The 18910-nt window shown below is 34.2% G+C and overlaps 3 protein-coding genes, 1 long non-coding RNA gene and 1 other non-coding gene across 9 annotated transcripts; 3 read left to right on the top strand and 2 right to left on the bottom strand.

The window, feature by feature from the left end:
• Nucleotides 1-3326: 3326 nt before the first annotated feature.
• On the top strand, nt 3327-5996 carry LOC131616440 (cation/calcium exchanger 4-like). Its single transcript, XM_058887765.1, has one exon. The coding sequence runs from the start codon at nt 3799-3801 to the stop codon at nt 5764-5766; it is 1968 nt and encodes a 655-aa protein (XP_058743748.1). The 5' UTR covers nt 3327-3798; the 3' UTR covers nt 5767-5996.
• A 146-nt stretch (nt 5997-6142) lies between these two features.
• On the top strand, nt 6143-7660 carry LOC131616441 (guanine nucleotide-binding protein subunit gamma 3-like). The gene is made up of 5 exons (XM_058887766.1): nt 6143-6751; nt 6949-7001; nt 7106-7150; nt 7250-7297; nt 7400-7660. Exons 1-5 carry the CDS (start codon nt 6587-6589, stop codon nt 7551-7553), a joined length of 465 nt encoding a protein of 154 aa, XP_058743749.1. The 5' UTR covers nt 6143-6586; the 3' UTR covers nt 7554-7660.
• Nucleotides 7661-7750: 90 nt separating this feature from the next.
• On the bottom strand, nt 7751-7834 carry TRNAL-CAA (transfer RNA leucine (anticodon CAA)). The gene has a single exon. It is a non-coding gene; the product is annotated as a tRNA-Leu (tRNA).
• A 3934-nt stretch (nt 7835-11768) lies between these two features.
• On the bottom strand, nt 11769-14453 carry LOC131616439 (subtilisin-like protease SBT1.4). The gene has a single exon (XM_058887764.1). The coding sequence runs from the start codon at nt 14284-14286 to the stop codon at nt 11953-11955; it is 2334 nt and encodes a 777-aa protein (XP_058743747.1). The 5' UTR covers nt 14287-14453; the 3' UTR covers nt 11769-11952.
• Nucleotides 14454-15603: 1150 nt separating this feature from the next.
• LOC131616438 (uncharacterized) lies at nt 15604-18910 on the top strand. 5 transcript variants are annotated; one of them, XR_009288102.1, is made up of 7 exons: nt 15604-16098; nt 17042-17459; nt 17553-17622; nt 17765-17890; nt 17992-18144; nt 18275-18393; nt 18612-18910. It is a non-coding gene; the product is annotated as an uncharacterized LOC131616438 (long non-coding RNA). The 5 variants fall into 5 exon arrangements; XR_009288101.1 differs by having other exon boundaries at nt 15606-16098; nt 17553-17890; nt 18530-18910; XR_009288100.1 differs by having other exon boundaries at nt 15608-16079; nt 17553-17890.

Here is an 18910-nt window from a genome sequence, read left to right as displayed (position 1 = left end):
GTTAACCGATTAACATAATATTCCAATCGATTAACATAATGGAAAAACTCAAATTTACCCAATTATGATTTTGTCAATCGATTAACATTATCTGTCAACTAATTAACTGCTACGCTTTTGAAAGAAACAATCACAAAACCCACCAAATTTCCATTCCAACTCATTATCAAACATGGGATAATCAACATATACATAACATGCATATTTACCACAAGCATTTCTTGGTAGTTCATACGTGCAATCATTGAAACAAACTTATCAAAAGAATAATATTCCACATGCATCAAGTAAGTTCAAGTAGCACTTAATCCCAAACCCCACATGTCATAAACCAACAATATTAACCCAAGATTCTAATATATGGAACCTACATTTAATTAAACCTGGAAATTTGGAGAGAATATGAGGGATTGAGGTGAACTTGGATGATTCTATGATATACACTTGCTCAAGCTTTCACTTCCATAATAATAATAATCAAAATTTATTCTTCCAAGTAAATTGATCTTCACATGCAGCAGTGGAGCTTGTAGAAAAATCCTTTCCCTCGTCCTTCATCACTCGCTGCCCCTCTCTCTCTCTCTCTCTCTCTCTCTCTCTCTCTCTCTCTCTCTCTCTCTCTCTCTCTCTCTCTCTCCCCCTCCCTCCCCTAAGCCTTCATGAATTCTGATTTTCTTTTGGTTTAGAGAGAAGAAAGAAATGGTGAAAATGAGGTCTTGATGAAGGAAAAGTGATTTCAATAGGTTCTTTAAATTTTCCACTAATGTCCATATCATTTTGACTTATGTACTAATGAGTGTCACTATCATCAGGAGAACAAGGGGTTAATGATCTATTCTCTCCAATTAATCATTAACTAAGATATCACCATTAACTTGCCATGATATCCTTATCTTAGAATCAACCTCCTAATCAAGCTTCTACCACTAATCACCAATCAGTGAAACGAAAACATGATTAAGAAATTATGGATATATATATATATATATATATATATATATATATGAGGAGAGATCAAATTACACCCGAAGAGTTACACCACGAGTTACACTCGTTCAATAACTACATCTCGAATTAATATTTTTTAAATTCAACCGTTGGATTGAAACGTAATATCATATAGATCATACCTATAAAGTTTGAGCTTAATCTATAATGATTTACTATGTCATTGAATTACATCAAAATTAACGTTATATGAAAGCTCATTTTGACGTTAATCTTTGGATATCTTGATGTTATAGTAAATCATTATAGATTAAGCTCAAACTTTATAGGTATGATCTATATGATATTACGTTTCAATCCAACGGTTGAATTTAAAAAATATTAATTCGAGATGTAGTTATTGAACGAGTGTAACTCGTGGTGTAACTCTTCGGGTGTAATTTGATCCCTCCTCTATATATATATATATATATATATATATATATATATATATATATATATATATATATATATATATATATATATATATATATATATATATATATATATCATTTTTAAAATATTACTCAATACTCTATCTCAATTATTTTTTCAAATCCTTGCAAAAACTTTACCCTTTTCTTCAAATATCGCATTTTAGCACACAAGTAAATTTTTTTTTTTTGAAAGAGGTGGTGAATATAAAGAAACAAATAGAAAGTTGAAACGTAATGACATTAGAAAAAATGGATATATCCATTCTAGTTGTGTGTGTACTATCAAATTTTAAACTATTGGAAACTTACTATGGTTTACGGTGTAGGCAGTGAAAACTTTCCACAAAACAGTAGGTGAAATTTTTTGTAGTATATAGGCCCGAAAAATATGTTAAAAAAAGAATTATATATGAAATATATTAAAAAGTTACTATATAAATGTTCAAATATTTCTGAAGGAGACATTTGTTTTCGGCCAACTGTTTGGTATTGTGAGCTTCTTTGTCTCATTTAGTTGGACGTAGAAGTGAACAATAGTTGCATCTCCCTAAGAGAACTCATGAATATTGGCTACCTTTATGAAGTATATCAGGTATGCGATATATTAGTATATGTTGTAGTCTTATCAACAAAAATGATTGTGCCAACCAAGTACAAGAAATAAGTTTTTATAGTACAAAGTCAAAGTCAATGATGCTCCATGTGCTCGAAATTGTCGCGATGAACAATAAAGGATATCAAATGATGTTTGTACAATTCCTTCGGTCATTTAAAACTTGTATGACATCCTCGGGTCCGTCGAATCTCCTTTTCAACATCCATGACATCAACTCCCAATTCTTTAACCAGCATGTGAAGCGTCTAAGAAGTATGATCTAATAATCGACCACTAATAAGCAAATGGAGTAAACATGAAACGTCATTCACTGTATGGGTTATCTCCCATGTAGATAGCTAAAATTACGATGTCTTAGAGTATCATTTCTCAATAAACCTTAATAAGAACTCGTGATCTATATTATTATAGTTAGTCTGTACAATGCCTTTAAGATAAAATGTTGTCAGTATATCTTAAAATCACATATCATTAGGTTGTTTGCATCAATGTAGATATGTATCAACCATGACTGACAAAACTAGAAAAACAGATGTTGAGTAGATATGTAATCCATTATGTTATTTTGATTATATATAATTGATACATCAAAATTAAATAAAATATTTACCTCTTAGTTTTACATACGAAGAATAATATATATTTGTTCAATGCCCCCTTAAAATTCCTATAAATGCGAGTGTCAGAGCTAAGCCTAGGCTAAAACCTTATTCTTAAGATAATATCGATATTTTGGGTCCTCTAGTATATGAGCTACATTTAGATTGATGAAACATAATAGAGTAGAGTAGAGTATAATAGAACATAGCAAAGTGGAATGAAGCGAAATGAAATAGAATATAGATCTCACTCTATTATTTAATTATTTTATTAAAATATTTCATTCCATCACATACATTCAAAATAGAATGAAACAAAAAATGAAAAATAGAATGAAATGAATTTCATCATGTTCCATTCCATTTCAATCATTATTATAAATTTAAACAATAAAATCTCATTAATTATGACTCTATTTCATTTCATTTCATTCAATACCACACACATCCGATCCCATGTCATGTGTGAATATATATAAAAAATTTCTCTAAATCTTACCTTACCAATTAACTACTAACATGTTTATTTATTTTTGTATGCATGATTATCAGTTATGAAACCAAAATAGTTTTAAAGATTTTGTCGAAACAATAAGTGATTCTTGTTAAGTTTCTTAAAGAAAAAAACAGTTAGCAAGTTAAGTTAACCAAAAAAAAACAAGAGAAGTTAAATATTTTTAGCCAAAATATAACAAAAATAAAAAAGAAAAAGCAAAGAAGAATCAAATTTTGTTCATCAAGATAGAAACAAAATTAACGTGTGAATATGGCTTTTATCTAAATTCCAAACCACATCAATCCAAGTTATCGTTGCAAACTTCAAGCTCTGAAGAAGTTTCGTCGCGTAAATTCAAATACCGAAATACCCAAATCGAGGTTCCAATTCCCCATTACCAAGTACTACAAACTGCCACATCGAAAACCCTAAATCCATACTTTTTTTGTTCAATTCACCGGGTAAGTTTCAAATTTCCTTAATTTTCACGCTGGTTATTTGTAATGCAAAGTTTTCCCCATCAAATTCTGCTTCAAATTGTGTTAGTTCAAATTCTTAGGGTTTCGTTTCGCGTTCAAGAAACAGAAACCCTAGACGATTTTCAAGTAATTGGGAGCTGAGATTTGATTCGCGGACGGTTTTTGTGTTGTTAGAGGATTGGAAATGAAGCCGCTGAGTGGGTTATTGGGTTTAAGACGCAGGAAAATTCATGGGGTTTTCAATGGGTTGTGTGCTATGGTTGTTTTGTTCTTTTTTTATAATAGGGAAGATATAATTCGTAATCCGCTTCTCAGACAATCTGCATACTTGGTTAATCATCATGGGTTGTCTCAAAATTCAATTTTGAAGGATGGGGTTTCGGTTTCGGTGATTCGTCGTAGAATGGATGAGATTAGTGCTAACACTTCTTCAAGTGTAGATGTTGGTAATGGTTTGGATGTGATTACACCTGGACTGTGTGTTGGATTGCTCCACCATGAAGGTTTTGATAGCCCTTGTGAATTCTTAAAGGTTAATCCTCAGTGTACTTCTGAAGGGTACATTGATTACTTGAGGTTTTTCTATTGTAAATGTCAAGGTTTTAGGGTTCTTGGTTATCTAGTATTGGGTGTTTGGCTTGCTGCTTTGTTTTATCTCTTGGGGAATACTGCGGCGGATTATTTTTGTCCTTCTCTTGAGCATCTCTCGAAGCTCTTGAAATTGCCACCAACTGTGGCTGGTGTTGTTTTGCTTCCACTTGGAAATGGTGCACCAGATGTGTTTGCTAGTATAGCTTCGTTTGTTGGGACTGATACGGGTGAAGTTGGTCTTAATAGTGTATTAGGCGGTGCTCTGTTTGTTACCACTGTTGTTGTTGGAACTGTTTCTCTTTGTGTTGCGGACAGGAAGGTTCAAATTGATCAACGGTGCTTTGTAAGGGACCTGAGTTTCTTTCTGTTCACCCTTTTTGTGCTGCTTGTGATTTTGTTTGTTGGTAAGATAGGTATTGGGGCAGCCATTGCTTTTGTATCGATTTATGTTCTTTATGCATTCATTGTTGCTGCCAATGAGCTACTGCGGAAACATGCACGGATTTTGAAATTGGATGCTGTGACACCTTTGCTTCCTGTCCAAGGAAGTGTATTCGCTGTTGGTTCTGAAGAGGATACGACAATATATAGCTCTTTGCTTGACTTAGACACTGAGACTGATCCTCCCCGTCTCCCTCCTTCCCTGCCTCAGTGGATGTGGTCTTCAAATGTGGCAATATATTCAAACCAGGCAAATAAAATCAATTTTTCAGATGATGAGAGGCCTCCATGGGGGTGGAGTGATGGATCCACGGAAAACACCAGGTCGTCGTTCTCTGTTTCAAAGCTTTTTTTACTCATGGAGATGCCACTGGCAGTTCCTAGACGGCTAACAATTCCAATGGTTCACGAGGAAGTATGGTCAAAGTTCTTCGCCGTGGCTAGTGCTTCATTGGCTCCCATTCTCTTGGCCTTTTTGTGGAGCACCCAAGACAATGTGAGTTATACGAGTATTATACTTGCTTATTGTTTTGGCGTTTCTCTTGGAAGCACACTTGGTATTCTTGCGTATAAATACACAGTGTCTGATTGTCCACCGTCTCAGTATTTGATCCCTTGGGTTCTCGGAGGATTTGTTATGAGCATAGTGTGGTTCTACATAATAGCAAATGAGCTTGTGGCTCTATTAGTAGCGTTTGGTGTAGTTTTCGGAATTAATCCATCGATTCTTGGATTAACTGTATTAGCATGGGGAAATTCAATGGGAGATTTAATGTCAAATGTTGCATTGGCATTAGATGGAGATGATGGAGTTCAGATAGCTTTATCTGGATCCTATGCAGGTCCTATGTTCAACACACTTGTTGGTTTGGGATTCTCATTGCTGCTTGGTGCATGGTCAAAGAAACCTTCTTCCTACGTGGTGCCTAAAGACAGTAGCTTATTCTACACAATGGGATTTCTTATCACAGGACTTCTATGGGCACTTGTTGTTTTACCGCGCAACAACATGCATCCTAGCAGAATGTTTGGAATAGGTCTCATCATCCTTTATATGCTTTTTCTTTCTTTCAGAGTATGTACTTCTTTGGGGCTAATAACAATTGCTGGTTTAAGTTAGACGTTTTAGCGATCAATCTACGTTGTAATCATAATGATCCGGCCCTTTGAGCCGTGAGCTGTAATTTCTGTTGTGCAGATAGCTGATAATTTAGGACAGAATGTTCAGGAAGAAACCAATCACTTGTAGTATGAATGTGTTACTGCTCTAGTTGAAGATGCCATTGTTGTAAATTCAAACACTTTGTTGAAAAATTGTTTAGCTTTGTGTTGATATTTAGTAACAAGAAAGTAACATAAGGATCATGAACCATAACAAAAGATATTCTAAAACAATTTTCTCTCCATTTTGCAAGAATATCTACACAAGCATGCTCTCCAAAATAGTTAGCATAGTGATGAAATGAAACCATTAAATATAGTTTTACCTAGTTTATAATAAATCAATGACCATTTGCATGGCTCTAATAGGTGTTGTCACATTACATCTTTCAGCAACTTCGATACTGCAGAGCATCTCTGACACTTTCATCTAAAAATAACAATTTTACCATTTTATAATTCCCAATTTGACTATATGTCCCTCTATTATCATATTTTCCAAACCTTCTTTTCACAAACAAAAAAAAGCAAAATCTGAAAACTCTTTCTTTTTTCCAGTTTTCACTTTCCTACATGACAGTCACGTGTGCTTTGTTACCCTTTTGTCACTTTCTCTGGAAAATCTCAACCAACCCAATTTTAAGTGCTCATGTGCAAGTACAAAGTTAACCCATTTCTCAAGTTTCTAACTTTCCACTAACCAACCATAAAGTTTCAAATTTTGTTCACTCTCTAGCCATAGCCACACTACATTTGTTCATTTGTTTTAGAAATTTCAAATGGATGGTGAATACAACTTCTCTTCAGTGTCCTTAACATCAAAACCTCCATTTGAGACACAAATGAGTCCAAAGTCACCACTTCCAGGGTTTGTAGATTTTCATGGGAAGAGGAAACAGATGGTGAAGATTCAAGGTTTGGAAAGAGAGATTAATTTACTTCAGGTGCATATTTCTAAGATTAACTTGTATTGGACACCGACACCATAGTATAACACTTGCTATTACATGCGATCACTTCTACTATGTTTATGTATTAATATTTGTCTGGTGTATATGTCTGTGTCCGGTGTTTGTGTCTATGCTAGTTTGATTTAATTGCATAATCATAGTAATGACCTTGAGATTTATATTGCTCATAGGAAGAGTTAAAATTACTAGAAGGTGTTCATTCAGCTTCAACATGCTGCAAAGAGTAAGAACTCAACCTTTTCATGTAAATATTATATTATGTTACATTATCATCACCAAGGTTGAAAATTAACAGGCCTATTTGAAAACCAACATTTTCTTTAACAGGCTTGATGATTTTGTAGGCTCTATTTCAGATCCCTTCACACTCACGTATGAATCTCCAACTTTTTCTCGTAATCTTTATATTACCGATTAATTTATATCTATAAGTCTTAATTAACTAAATAAATACCAATGCATTTGATGCAGAGGAAAACACATAACATCTGAATCTCATTACTTCAAGAAGCAGATCAGGTACTCAGTTTTTGTTTCTAACCATTTCATTTTTAAACATTGCTTTCACATGCTTTTGTTTCAAAATAATCATGAGTTAATTTTTTTTTTCTTTTTCATTAGTCTTCCATGGATATGCTGCTCCTGCAAATGCTATCTCCATAAGAAAGTTGCAAAGGGTTGCTTTTGTTCATGCTGTTCATCATCAAACTCCAAATGTTTTGGCAGTAGTTGCTTGAAGAGTACTAGATTGTCCAAAATTGTTGCTAAGTTTTGAAGTTCTTACACACATCTTGTGTTTTATGTTGTTTGTGTTATTCTTTGTAAAGATGATATGAACCTATGTTTTGGTTGTTAGAATTATTAGTATTGTTAAACATTTTATGAATAACTGAAAAATATCATAAGCTTAAGAAGGAAACATTAACATAGAACACCATAAATGAAAAAAAAAAAAACCAAAAAATTAAAAATTGTCAGAAGTGGGATTTGAACCCACGCCCTCTTTCAAAGACCAGAACTTGAGTCTGGCGCCTTAAACCACTCGGCCATCCTGACACATGTTATATAGATTCAAATTTTATTATAAATACTTAACAGGATGTTACTTAATTGTTGATAACTGATCATGGCAAGAAAGAGAAAAGAAAACTATGAGTTTTGTAGTTAGAAGAGAAAGCTGAAAGGGAGGAAAAATAATTTTAGCATTCTTTATTTGATTGAATGAAAAATCAAAGAAAAATTGTAAATATAAAAAATTAATGTTGAGAGTGAGTATTTAATATTATAAAGGGAATATATAAAATATTTATTCGCAAGTAATAAAAAAAGCATCAAGTCAAAACAAAAAATAAATGAAAAAAGTATTTAAAAATTAATACATATTTGATATATCAATTAAAATATAAAATCAAATTACTTGCAATACTGAGAAATTAATATTATTTTGATCTGAGACTCCTACGTGAATTGTTGAGTTGTTTATGTGTTACAGTCAATACTAACTTGCATATTGAAAGTAAATAGTAAACAGAATTAGGAAAAATTAAAAAAAGTATATAGATTAATCATAAGAATACAGCTTATAAATAATCTCACTTGAACTCTCCTAAACCTTCTGATTAGAAAAAAATTGACTATGTGCCAATTGATCAATGTTTAAGGTGGTTAAAGTATAAGTATAGTTAGTCTTAACACTTAATGTGATATTAAGAGTTAAGACTCCTAATGATTAATTGATCTTATATTTTTTAACGTGCTGACTATAATATACTTAACTCCTAAACCTTCCTATATTATATGTAACATTTTGAGTATTTTTAAAAGTTGTGTCTAACTAGATTTTTTGAGTTAACTACTGAATTTTTCAAATATACAATTTTATCGATAATTTTAATTTTTTGTCAGATTTTTTTTATTAAAAAACATGTATTCTTATCGACATTTTTGAAATGTTTGTTAAAAACTCATGTTTCTCATGCATTTTTACAGGATATTTTGAAAATTTTCGGTAAAAATTCATGTTTCTTATACATTTTTATCCGATATTTTAAAAAATATGATTAAAATGCATGCATTTCGATGCGATACTTCGGAAAGCCCGTTAAAATTGCAAACAGGCACACCAAATTTGTCAAAAAAATTGGTAAAAGAAAATGTTGAGATAGTTATAGGATATTTTGAAAAATCCGAAAAAGTCGTTGATTTTTGGATTTTAAAAAAATATGGTAGTTCATATTTCTTCTTTTTTTTACTTCTGAGGACCAGAGGAAAAGGACGGAACGATTGCTTTTAGAAAGCTTGACAGAGCTACAGAGAAGGCTCGTGTGAGGGCATATCACGTTGAGGATTCAAATATTTGGTTGGGGGAGAGTATCTCCACACAAGGCGGATAGATGAGCAGGTTCGCGCACACCAGAGTTTCCGACGTAGTGGAGCTCGAGCTGATGGATGGATCAGAGATCTAGCTGATGAGCCCGATAATGCGGTTGTTGGCGATGTCTAAAAAACAGTTAAGGAGGTGGAGGGTTGGGATGACAGGTAGCTTTCCAGTTATATTAGTCTATTTGAGGTATAAAAATTTATTATTTCTTATTAATTTAGTTCTTATTTATGACATTTGTTGATTTACCTATGTTCTTGCGTAGTGTTGGATACACAAGCACTTTCCTTTCATTTGTGACAGACGAGTTACTCCTATCATTGATGGCTCCACATGGGCCAAGAGATGGCAGACCAAGCATGCACATGCAAGTGCTATTCAGAAGTAGAAGAGAAGGATTAATGCGTTGACTATAGACGATGTCATTTGGACACCCTACGCATACACCAGAGTTTGATAACACTTCCTTTTTTCTTGTTATCTACGATGAGAAACCTTAGTGGCTAGACACTTACTTGATAGGTGTTTGCACCAATTTGGATATGTCCAAGACATCTCACAACCAGTCCCCGCTGTTGCAGCTGAGCGCATTAAGGATTTGTGGGTAATGTTGTCACCTCTGCTCATGCCATTACAGATCATGCAGTAGAGGTCCAATTCCCTGTGAGTGTGTGGATGGTTACTTAGAATGGTACCTTACTATATCACACACACGCATCATCCCACCAATTTAGCATGTAGATGACGAGGGACCTTTTGATGACGTGTCACCACTTCCACCTATGGTGGCTGACCATCAACGTCTTCAGATGATATCAGCCATTATGGATAATTTTATGGGTTTGGTAAATTCAAATTGTGAGTTTTATACTTTGGCACCGCAGATAACATATATAGCCCCTATGGAGAACTTGTGTAGCTTTTATTATTTTTTATATTATTCATATATTATTTGTATTATTACTCAGACAACTGAACAATGCAGTTTATTAGATAACACTTTATTTCTCATATTATTGCATGATTAACATAAATTAACACATGAGAATTAACATAACTTAACACATGTCAACTAATATAAATTAACACAAATAATTACATAACTTAACAAAACAATAATACTCTCTCTGTTTCAAAATAACTATCATTTTGGCAAATAAAATTTGTTTCAAAATAACTATCATTCTCACTATTCAATGTAGAAATGATTGTTACTTTTTCAATTATGTCATTTAATTATTACTCTTTATACGATTTCTAATGCATGAATAGGGTTAATTTAGTAAAAGTGTAACATCTTATGACAATATCATTGCATTTCTTAATATGTGTGTAAAAATCTTAAACGACAGTCATTTTGAAATAGAGGTAGTAAATAATAAAACTTTGACACTACTAATTAATTCTGGACGATTTAACATCTCGACTATATCATCAATAGATCTAGCAATTGTCACAAATCAAACTCGATTAGCCCCTTCATTTGCCTACGGTTATACGTTCTCCACATAACCTTCAAATCTTCATCAGTCTTCAACTCAATATTGTTGTATTTCATATTTCCTTCAGTACCAATCCATGGTGCACGAAACTCAACCTTATCCACCTTTTTGTTCGCGGTGTGAGGCAATAGATTATCCAATAAGGATTTCAGAACAACGAGACTTGTGGTGTCCTTGGGAAGCTAAAAATCAATAGGATGTTTCACACTATTTAAGGACACGATTGCCATAAACGAATATTAAGACATTCTAAGATTTTTTTTAAACAGTACATGATCCCTATTTATACAAGTTTGGATTCATTATGGACCACACACAACTTTCGATGCAATCACAGCTGCACAAAACTGTCGGTAAAATCTCAACCGTCAAAAATTAAATTACTTGATTTTTTGTAGCCCGTCTAAAAGTCCGATTAATGCATGAATTTTTTTAAAAAATGGTGATTTTACACTATCGGATTTTTCAACTTTTTGAAAAAAAATCCGGAAAACCATATTGTTTTCTTTATAAAAAAATAGGAGTGTGTTTGGTTTTCCAACGATAAAAAGAGCTTATAATGAATTGATTTTGTAAAATTGATGTAAAATAATTTATGTTTTCATTTCTGTTAAAGTGGGTTCAATAATAAATTTAGGTGTAAAACTCACATTTACCCTCAAAAGTTACAAAAACTAACCAATAAAACTTGTCAAAATCTATTTTCATAATCAATTTTAATTGCTCAAAATCTGGAACCAAACATAATCAACTGAGCCTAAAAAAATTTATGTTTGAATATTTAAAAGTGGAAGTGATTTATATTAAAGATAATTGGATAATTTAACTAAAATTGCTTTGTGGGTGTGTAAATTATCAAAATAGACTATATTTTACTAACTCACCAAAATAGATGTTGTCATGTTCACCAGATTTCATTGAAGTGATGTTGGTGCAATGCTACCATACTTGTGCATATTAGATATAGATTAGACACGATAATAGGCAAAACCACAATAACACTGATTCAACAGTCTAAAAATCACATTTTACTTAATAGATTTTCCATTTCATCCCCATAAATTATTGAACAAGACCTCCATCAACTACTACTAATAATACAACATCATGAAACATAAACAACCAAGCCAAATAATTATTCTTTTTTAGTTTGTACAATAAGCTAACATAAAAGTTACAACAATACAATACAAGACTAATTAACTTCATACATAACATGTTTCCACCTATGCATGGCAACAATAATGTGTTTCCACTTTCACATAAACAAAGCATTATAATAGAGTGAAAAATCAAAAGGATGCTGATGAGAATCCATTGCTCCATCTAGCAGCAATTGGGCTCCTCACAATATGAACTCCATCACTCCATTCCAATGACCCAAAACTCTGAGAACCACCATATCCAATTCTAGTGAATGTTACCTCAAAAGCTTGAGTTTGGTTTTCACTGCTGAAAACAAGTTTGCTAGGTGAAACACTAACATCAACACCGAAAGGAGCATTCACATTGACACTGTAAACAGCATCAACAGAACCACCAACATTAGTAACAACTCTTCTGTACTTAACCAATCCATTGTTTGCGCCGAACACAACAGAGAACGAAGGGTAATTCAAATCACCGGGACTAGAAAACTTCCTTTCGTTTTCACAAACATCAAAACTAGTTGGTTCTCTAGTGAAAACCTGAATTTTCCTAGCATCATAACCAATTGAACAAAGGAATGCTAAATAATCATTACTGTTTATATCGTAAACCAACCCGGGATTAAGCGCTTTGTTAGGATCAACATGCCCAGCTCCATGAACAAATGGATTCGACTCTTTACCTGTTCCAAGATCCTTAATTGCTTCTCCGGTATTATCAACATTATAAGCCGTTGTCATCAAAGCCGATTTAATCGCAGCTGGTGACCAACCTGGATAAGCTTTCCTAAGCAGTGCAGCAATTCCACTAACATGAGGACAAGACATAGAAGTACCTGAAATAATGTTAAACTCAACTCTCCTAGGATCCAAATCCAAATCAGTAGGACCAACTTTACCAGTCCACCCTGCTAAAATGTTAACACCAGGAGCTATAACATCTGGTTTAAGAATCTCTGCAGTTCTATAATTCGGACCCCTGCTCGAAAACGAAGCAACTCTAGGAGCAGAAGGTGAATCCGAACCACCGATCACAGTTCCTTTAAACTCGATCGTAGCAGTCGGATTCTCACTCGATCTTATATACTCTTTAATCTTATCACCAGCAATCTGACCAACCATTGTAGCTGCAACAAGATGAGCATCAGCAAGAAGCTCTTCACCGTTATCTTCGGTATTCGACATAATCATTCCCAACCCACCAGCTCTTCTCACAGCACTACCCTTCTCAACTCTAGCATTCCCTCCTCTATCACAAACAACAATCTTCCCTTTCACTTTCGAAGAATCCAAAGATCCCAAGTAACAATATCTATTACCACAATCTCTAGCATAAACCAAAGGAAGCTTATAATCAGGCAAATCATCACCATAATACAAAGAAACACCCCCAAAAACTCTACCATCCCCGAGAACAACATCAGCAGGAAACTCTCGATCAATCGTCGAAGCACCAACGGTTAAAATCCAAGGAGCTATGTTAACAGAAGTATAAGGACCAGGACCTGAATTCCCAGCAGAACAAGAAACAACAACACCATGTTGCGCAGCACCAAAAGCACCAATCGCAATCGAATCACGATAATACTGAGGTGCATAACCATTAGAACCAACAGAGAGTGAAATCACATGAACGCCATCTGAAACAGCTTCATCCATAGCAGCAAGAATATCAGAGTCAAAACAACCCGATCTCCAACAGATCTTGTAAGCAGCGATTCTAGCTTTCGTTGCCATTCCCTTAGCTTCACCTCTAGCAAAATGAAACAAGCTCGCGTTTCCGACGATTGATCCTGCCGCAGTTGAAGCTGTATGAGTTCCATGGCCTTCTGTGTCTCTCGGAGATTTGGATTCGACGGTTTCATCGATAGGTCTTTGAAGGTAAGCTTCGTAGCCTCTGTAGAAAGATTTGGCGCCGATGATTTTTCCGTTGCATGAAGATTTAGGAAAATCGTGAGATGTTTCGCAGGCTCCTTTCCAGGAAGAAGGGAGAGTGGAAAGAGAGAGGGACTGATCGGAGAAGCTTTGGAGCTCCGGCCAGATTCCGGTGTCGAGGACGCCGATGATGACGTCGGAGGCGAAGTGTGAGTTTGGCCATAATCCGGAGGATTCGACGAGTCCGAGGAAGTCGGGAGTGTGTGTTGTGTGGAGGTGGCGGATTTGGTCGGGTTGGATGGAGAGGATGTCGGGGTGGGATTTAAGGTGGTCGGCTTGGGAGGGGGTAAGGTGGGCGGAGAAGCCGTGAATGGCGGACGTGTATGTGTAGAGGATGGAAGATGGGTTGGGGGAAGAGGGGAGGGAGTTGAGGATGGAGGAGAAATGGTTTTGATTGGTGGAGAAGAGGGAGGAGCGTGGAGATTTTGCCACGTGGATGATGTAGGTTTGTGGGGAGTCTGATGAGTGAGAGAGAGAAAGGGAGAGGAAGAGAATGAGAGAGAAAGTGAAGATTGGGAGAGAGTGTGGAGAAGAGAAAGCCATGATTGTTGTGTTGTGTTGTGTTGGTTAGAAATTTTGAGGGAGGGAATGGTTTTTATTGAGTGAGGGTATGAAATTGAAATATCATTTGATTGGTAGATTGATGACTGGACATGAATTTTTGGAGGATGAAGAGGGAAATGAATTTGACCTGTAAATGAGGGAAAGGGGAAGACTGTGTGTGGTTAGAGATATTTTTTTTGGGTATAGGAGTAGTTATTTTTAGATTTTTTTAATTATTATTGTGATATGTCAAAAAAAAACTAAAAAAAAATTATGTGTAACTAAAAAAGATATTTAATTAAATAATATATCTGTATAAGAAAAAAGAGTATAATAAATCTGAGACAATACTGTTGTTGTTGGTTATTAAAAAATTGAATTAGGTGGGCCATGAAAAGTAGATAGCCAATAATTGAAGGACGTATGGGATTTTGTGGATTAGCAATCTCCACAGCAGATACCAAACCATATGATACTTTATGAGATTTAGATTCAAAAGTCATGACAATGTAATTTTGATAAAGTATATTTTATGAGATGAAGATAAAATGGATAATATATAATATAAAAGATTGAATAATGGGAGTGAGACAATGAGAGAGATAAACACGAAATTAAGTTAACTTTTCTGGCTTAATGTTTCGGAATCTTGATTTGGATTTTATATTGTTTTTTATGCTTTTGTGATTATAAGTTATTGATGTGTATACATCGTGTTAAGACTTTTGTATTTTTTTTTTTTTTGTGTTGTGTGATTTCAGTAATCCACTACAAGCCAAAAGACAGGGCCGGTCCCGACATTTTAGAGGCCCGGGGCAAATAAATAAATGAACCCATAATAAAAAAATATATGTTTAAGTCGCCTCCAAAACGAAGAAGAATTTCGAAAACAAAATCAAAAATAAGAAGTCTTAGTTGTTCAATGCAGATAAGTAGCCATATGCAAATCATTAATAATTCAAAATCGAAATATAATTAACCGAATTAAGAATGAGAATCTTTTAATTGTCTTAATCGCTCCATTTTCTAGACAACATCCATCGTCTCAAAGAAATAAAATTGAGGTTTTCTCTTGCTTTAATTGTGGAAAATCACATGGCTACAAAATGTAAGAGTAAGGGTAAATCTTGTCCTGATCCTAATATGCAAGTTTACCTGATTGGTAAAAGTTTATTTCTATAATAAAAAAAAGGTAAATTCTTAGGTACCCTGTTGTTTTGAATGGGTACCAGTACCCAATTGAAATGGACCAATAAGAAATGACCATTTGTCTTATTTAATTAACATTTTATTTAATGACTTCTTTTAAAAAATTAAATAAATAATTTGTATAATTGCAGAGATAACCTTGTAAGGTTTACGCTACTCTATTTCAATGAAGCCAATTTTTGTATTTCAGGAAAATCAAACAAAAAAAGAGAAAACAATTGAAACAAAAAGAGGGAAGTAGCGCTTCAGGGAACGACAATACGGTGACAAAGAGGGCAGGGATGGTGATTCAGTGTGAGAGGGCTTTGATTTCGGTGATGAACGGTGGAGATGACATCAGCGGCGGTGGAACCTTCTCGGACGGGGTTCTCGCGGTGGTTTTAGTTGATGGTCGGCGAAGGTATAGGTCTGATGCGTGTTGGTTTTTGATTTCACGGGGCGTTTAGATGGTGTCTTCACGGCATGAACAATGCCGCTGAATGGTCAGGGATTTTGGCAGAAAAACTCCGGCCGGTGGTTACGATGTCCTTCAGAATTCCTCGTCACAGCTATCGTTCTATACCGCCATCAGAGAGAATCCCAAAGTACGAAAGCCCTAATTTGGTGACTCTCCTAAACCTTCTTTTTTATAGTTCTGTAACAGGTTATTTTGCATCGATTTGTAGTTCCAAATTAGCAATTTTGTTTTTTTATTGCTCCAACCCGGCTGCAGTATGCTGGCTTGTTGTTTGGTAGCAGAATTTTGAGTAATAATGGTATATCTTATGCCATTGGCTTATTAAATCTTTTGAGTTGGTTTCATGTATTTCATGTTTAAGTTTGGTTGAGCTGGTGGAAAGTGATTATGCTTTTTTTGTATATAAGTTGCTTGCTTCATTCATAGTGTTGAGACAGTATTAGAAATCCAGCTTTGCTTTTTAGCAACACTGTTTTGAACAACACTGTTTTGAACAAACTTTGTGTATTCATTGATTTGGTTATGTATGAGTCTGTTGTTTTATGGGACTGTGTATCTGCGTTGTGGACACGAACACAAACGAAAACTAGATAGACACGAACATGTGACGAATTAATATTTGAACTTTGGCTGAGTGAGATATTTAAATTTAAAGATCCATAGAAATATATAAAAACTCAATAATTTGATTATTTGATAGTAACTACAGTTCCTCATAGTTATTTGCTCTTAGTTTTGTTAACTTTTTGTTTGTTTTGTTTAGTTATTATCTTATTTATGAGTGTTTGTAATTACAAAATCAGGTAGAGATTGTATGGATTCATTAGTTAATTTCTATCACTGAAGTGGGGAGGGTAACCTGAACTTTTAATGGCTTTTCATGTTTTGAAGTGAGTTTTAATGAATTAACTTTCTTGTTTTGAAGTGAGTTTTAAGGAATTAGCTTTCTTGTTACAGTTTTTTCTAGATTCAATTAATATTTGACTATGACATCTAAAGTTTAAATTTTGATAAGTGTGAATTGTTGAATTTATGTTTTTCCATTTGCTTTGTATCTAATATTGTGTTTCATATCTTACCATTTATCAGGACTCCATTATGGATTCGTTTGAGATGTAAGCTCGCTTGGTGAAGAATATAATATATAAATGATGAGGAGATTTCTATCAATGTGCTATTTCATTGGCATGGTTACTATGAACTATTAGAGACCTTATGACCAAAAAAATTAATACACATTTAGTGCAGTACATATCTGTCACCTCTCGCGTATAATAGTATCTGTCACCTACAGTATGAGACATGAAGAATTCTGAAATATGAATATTAGAACATTTTTCTGCTTCTTTTAGAACAGTTGTTTTATGGTTGTGGAGCTAAGGACTGCACAAAAGCTTTTTCGTGCTGCTGAATTTGTGTACAAACATCTGAAGCTGAAACACGCATCGCTTGCTGTTGAACAAACTTCAAAATTGCGCAACGATCTCTATACTCAAAATTACATGAAGTAAGTAATAACTAAAACATCCTATGCTTTGTGATCAATATTGCAAGTATTTGTGAAAATATCACTTATAGTGGCCTTACTACTGTTGTATAGATCCATATGCTTCTGGTGGAAAGCCTGTTATGCTGCAATCTCAAGTGAACTACTATACGCATTGCTTGCCGTAAGTATGAGAACAATTTGTTGTTAGAAACTCACCCATCTCATATGATAGAGTCGATGTTGGCCAGGGATAACATGAACTAACCAATGTTTACATTTCAGATGCAATTTTGTATTACATTTATCAAACATATGATTTGCAGGATGTGGTAGATGTTATATAAAATATATCCAAGGAAAATCATCGTAAAACGATTAGCATACTTTCTATGTCCGGTTGTGTATCAAACATTGTTGATCTTACTCCGAACAATCCCAAACACTGCAAGGTTAAATTTTGCATTTTAATATTTCGGTCATATCTTTTAATTTCATTGTGTGTGTACATGCATGTGCGGTATGTTTATTCCAACTTCTTATATGCGTGTAGGGCAAATTTGAGATGCATTTTATGTCTACAAAATGTCTCTCTGATGATGATGGTCGTCAATGTCGTGGAAAGGCAACGTGTATCGTTACATGCTGAGATGAAAAGGAAATTCTATTAGTAAATACTTCTGTCATAGTGGCTGGCTATGCTAAAGTAAGCAGATCATAAATTCTTATGTTTTATATGTTAGAACATACATAATTTTAATCAAAATGGCTACACTATTTTGTTCTATTTAAGTGAGTAACTTTGAATTAACAATCTTTATCTTTTGGTTAATTAGATTAACTGCAACCTTATTCAACACAGACACCGATATTAACAGGTGCAAGAATTTCAGCATTTGCTGCTGTTGTGACTCGAAATGATGACAAAAGTCCCATAGAAGCCATCCTTCTTAAAGTAAGCAAATCATATTTCTTCTATTATTTTCTTTACTATTGACAGAAATTCACGTGAGACTTATATTCAAAATGGTATAGAATCTCCATAACTTTGAATTAACAATCTTTATCTTTTGGTTCATTAAATGATTAAGGCCAATTTTTATCCAACTAAAGAATACTCTACAAAAGGTTATCAAAGAAGAACAAACATTTACATCTGGTTTTTTGCAACAGCTTAATCAGTGGGAGATGGGAACATAGTAAAATCCCACATCAGCAACTAGTCTAGTGCTTCAAATGCGCAGGACTTGAAGTCTCCTTCTGTAGTTGACAATTGTTTGGTCATGAAGTCTCCTTCTGCTGGGGACATTTGAAATTAAGTTTCTAATCTTCTATAAAACTGAAAAGTTCTTGTTTAATTCTGGCGCCGAGATTGTGTGTACACTCGGGAAATGCTATTCCATAAACATTATTGTTTCCTCTTCTTTTCAGTTGAGTTTTTTAAGAATGGATGATTAGAAATTTAATTGTCA

The sequence above is a fragment of the Vicia villosa genome, linkage group LG7, assembly GCF_029867415.1.
Source record: "Vicia villosa cultivar HV-30 ecotype Madison, WI linkage group LG7, Vvil1.0, whole genome shotgun sequence".
Classification (NCBI taxonomy): domain Eukaryota; kingdom Viridiplantae; phylum Streptophyta; class Magnoliopsida; order Fabales; family Fabaceae; genus Vicia; species Vicia villosa.
Note: the sequence above shows the minus strand (reverse complement) of the source record. Positions and strands in the feature narration are given on the sequence as shown.

Coding starts and splice junctions, on each gene's coding strand:
- LOC131616440 (XM_058887765.1), top strand. CDS start 3,799: ATGAAGCCGCTGAGTGGGTTATTGGGTTTAAGACGCAGGAAAATTCAT.
- LOC131616441 (XM_058887766.1), top strand. CDS start 6,587: ATGGATGGTGAATACAACTTCTCTTCAGTGTCCTTAACATCAAAACCT. Junction 6,752..6,948: donor GAGAGATTAATTTACTTCAG/GTGCATATTTCT, acceptor TATTGCTCATAG/GAAGAGTTAAAATTACTAGA. Junction 7,298..7,399: donor TACTTCAAGAAGCAGATCAG/GTACTCAGTTTT, acceptor CTTTTTCATTAG/TCTTCCATGGATATGCTGCT.
- LOC131616439 (XM_058887764.1), bottom strand. CDS start 14,286: ATGGCTTTCTCTTCTCCACACTCTCTCCCAATCTTCACTTTCTCTCTC.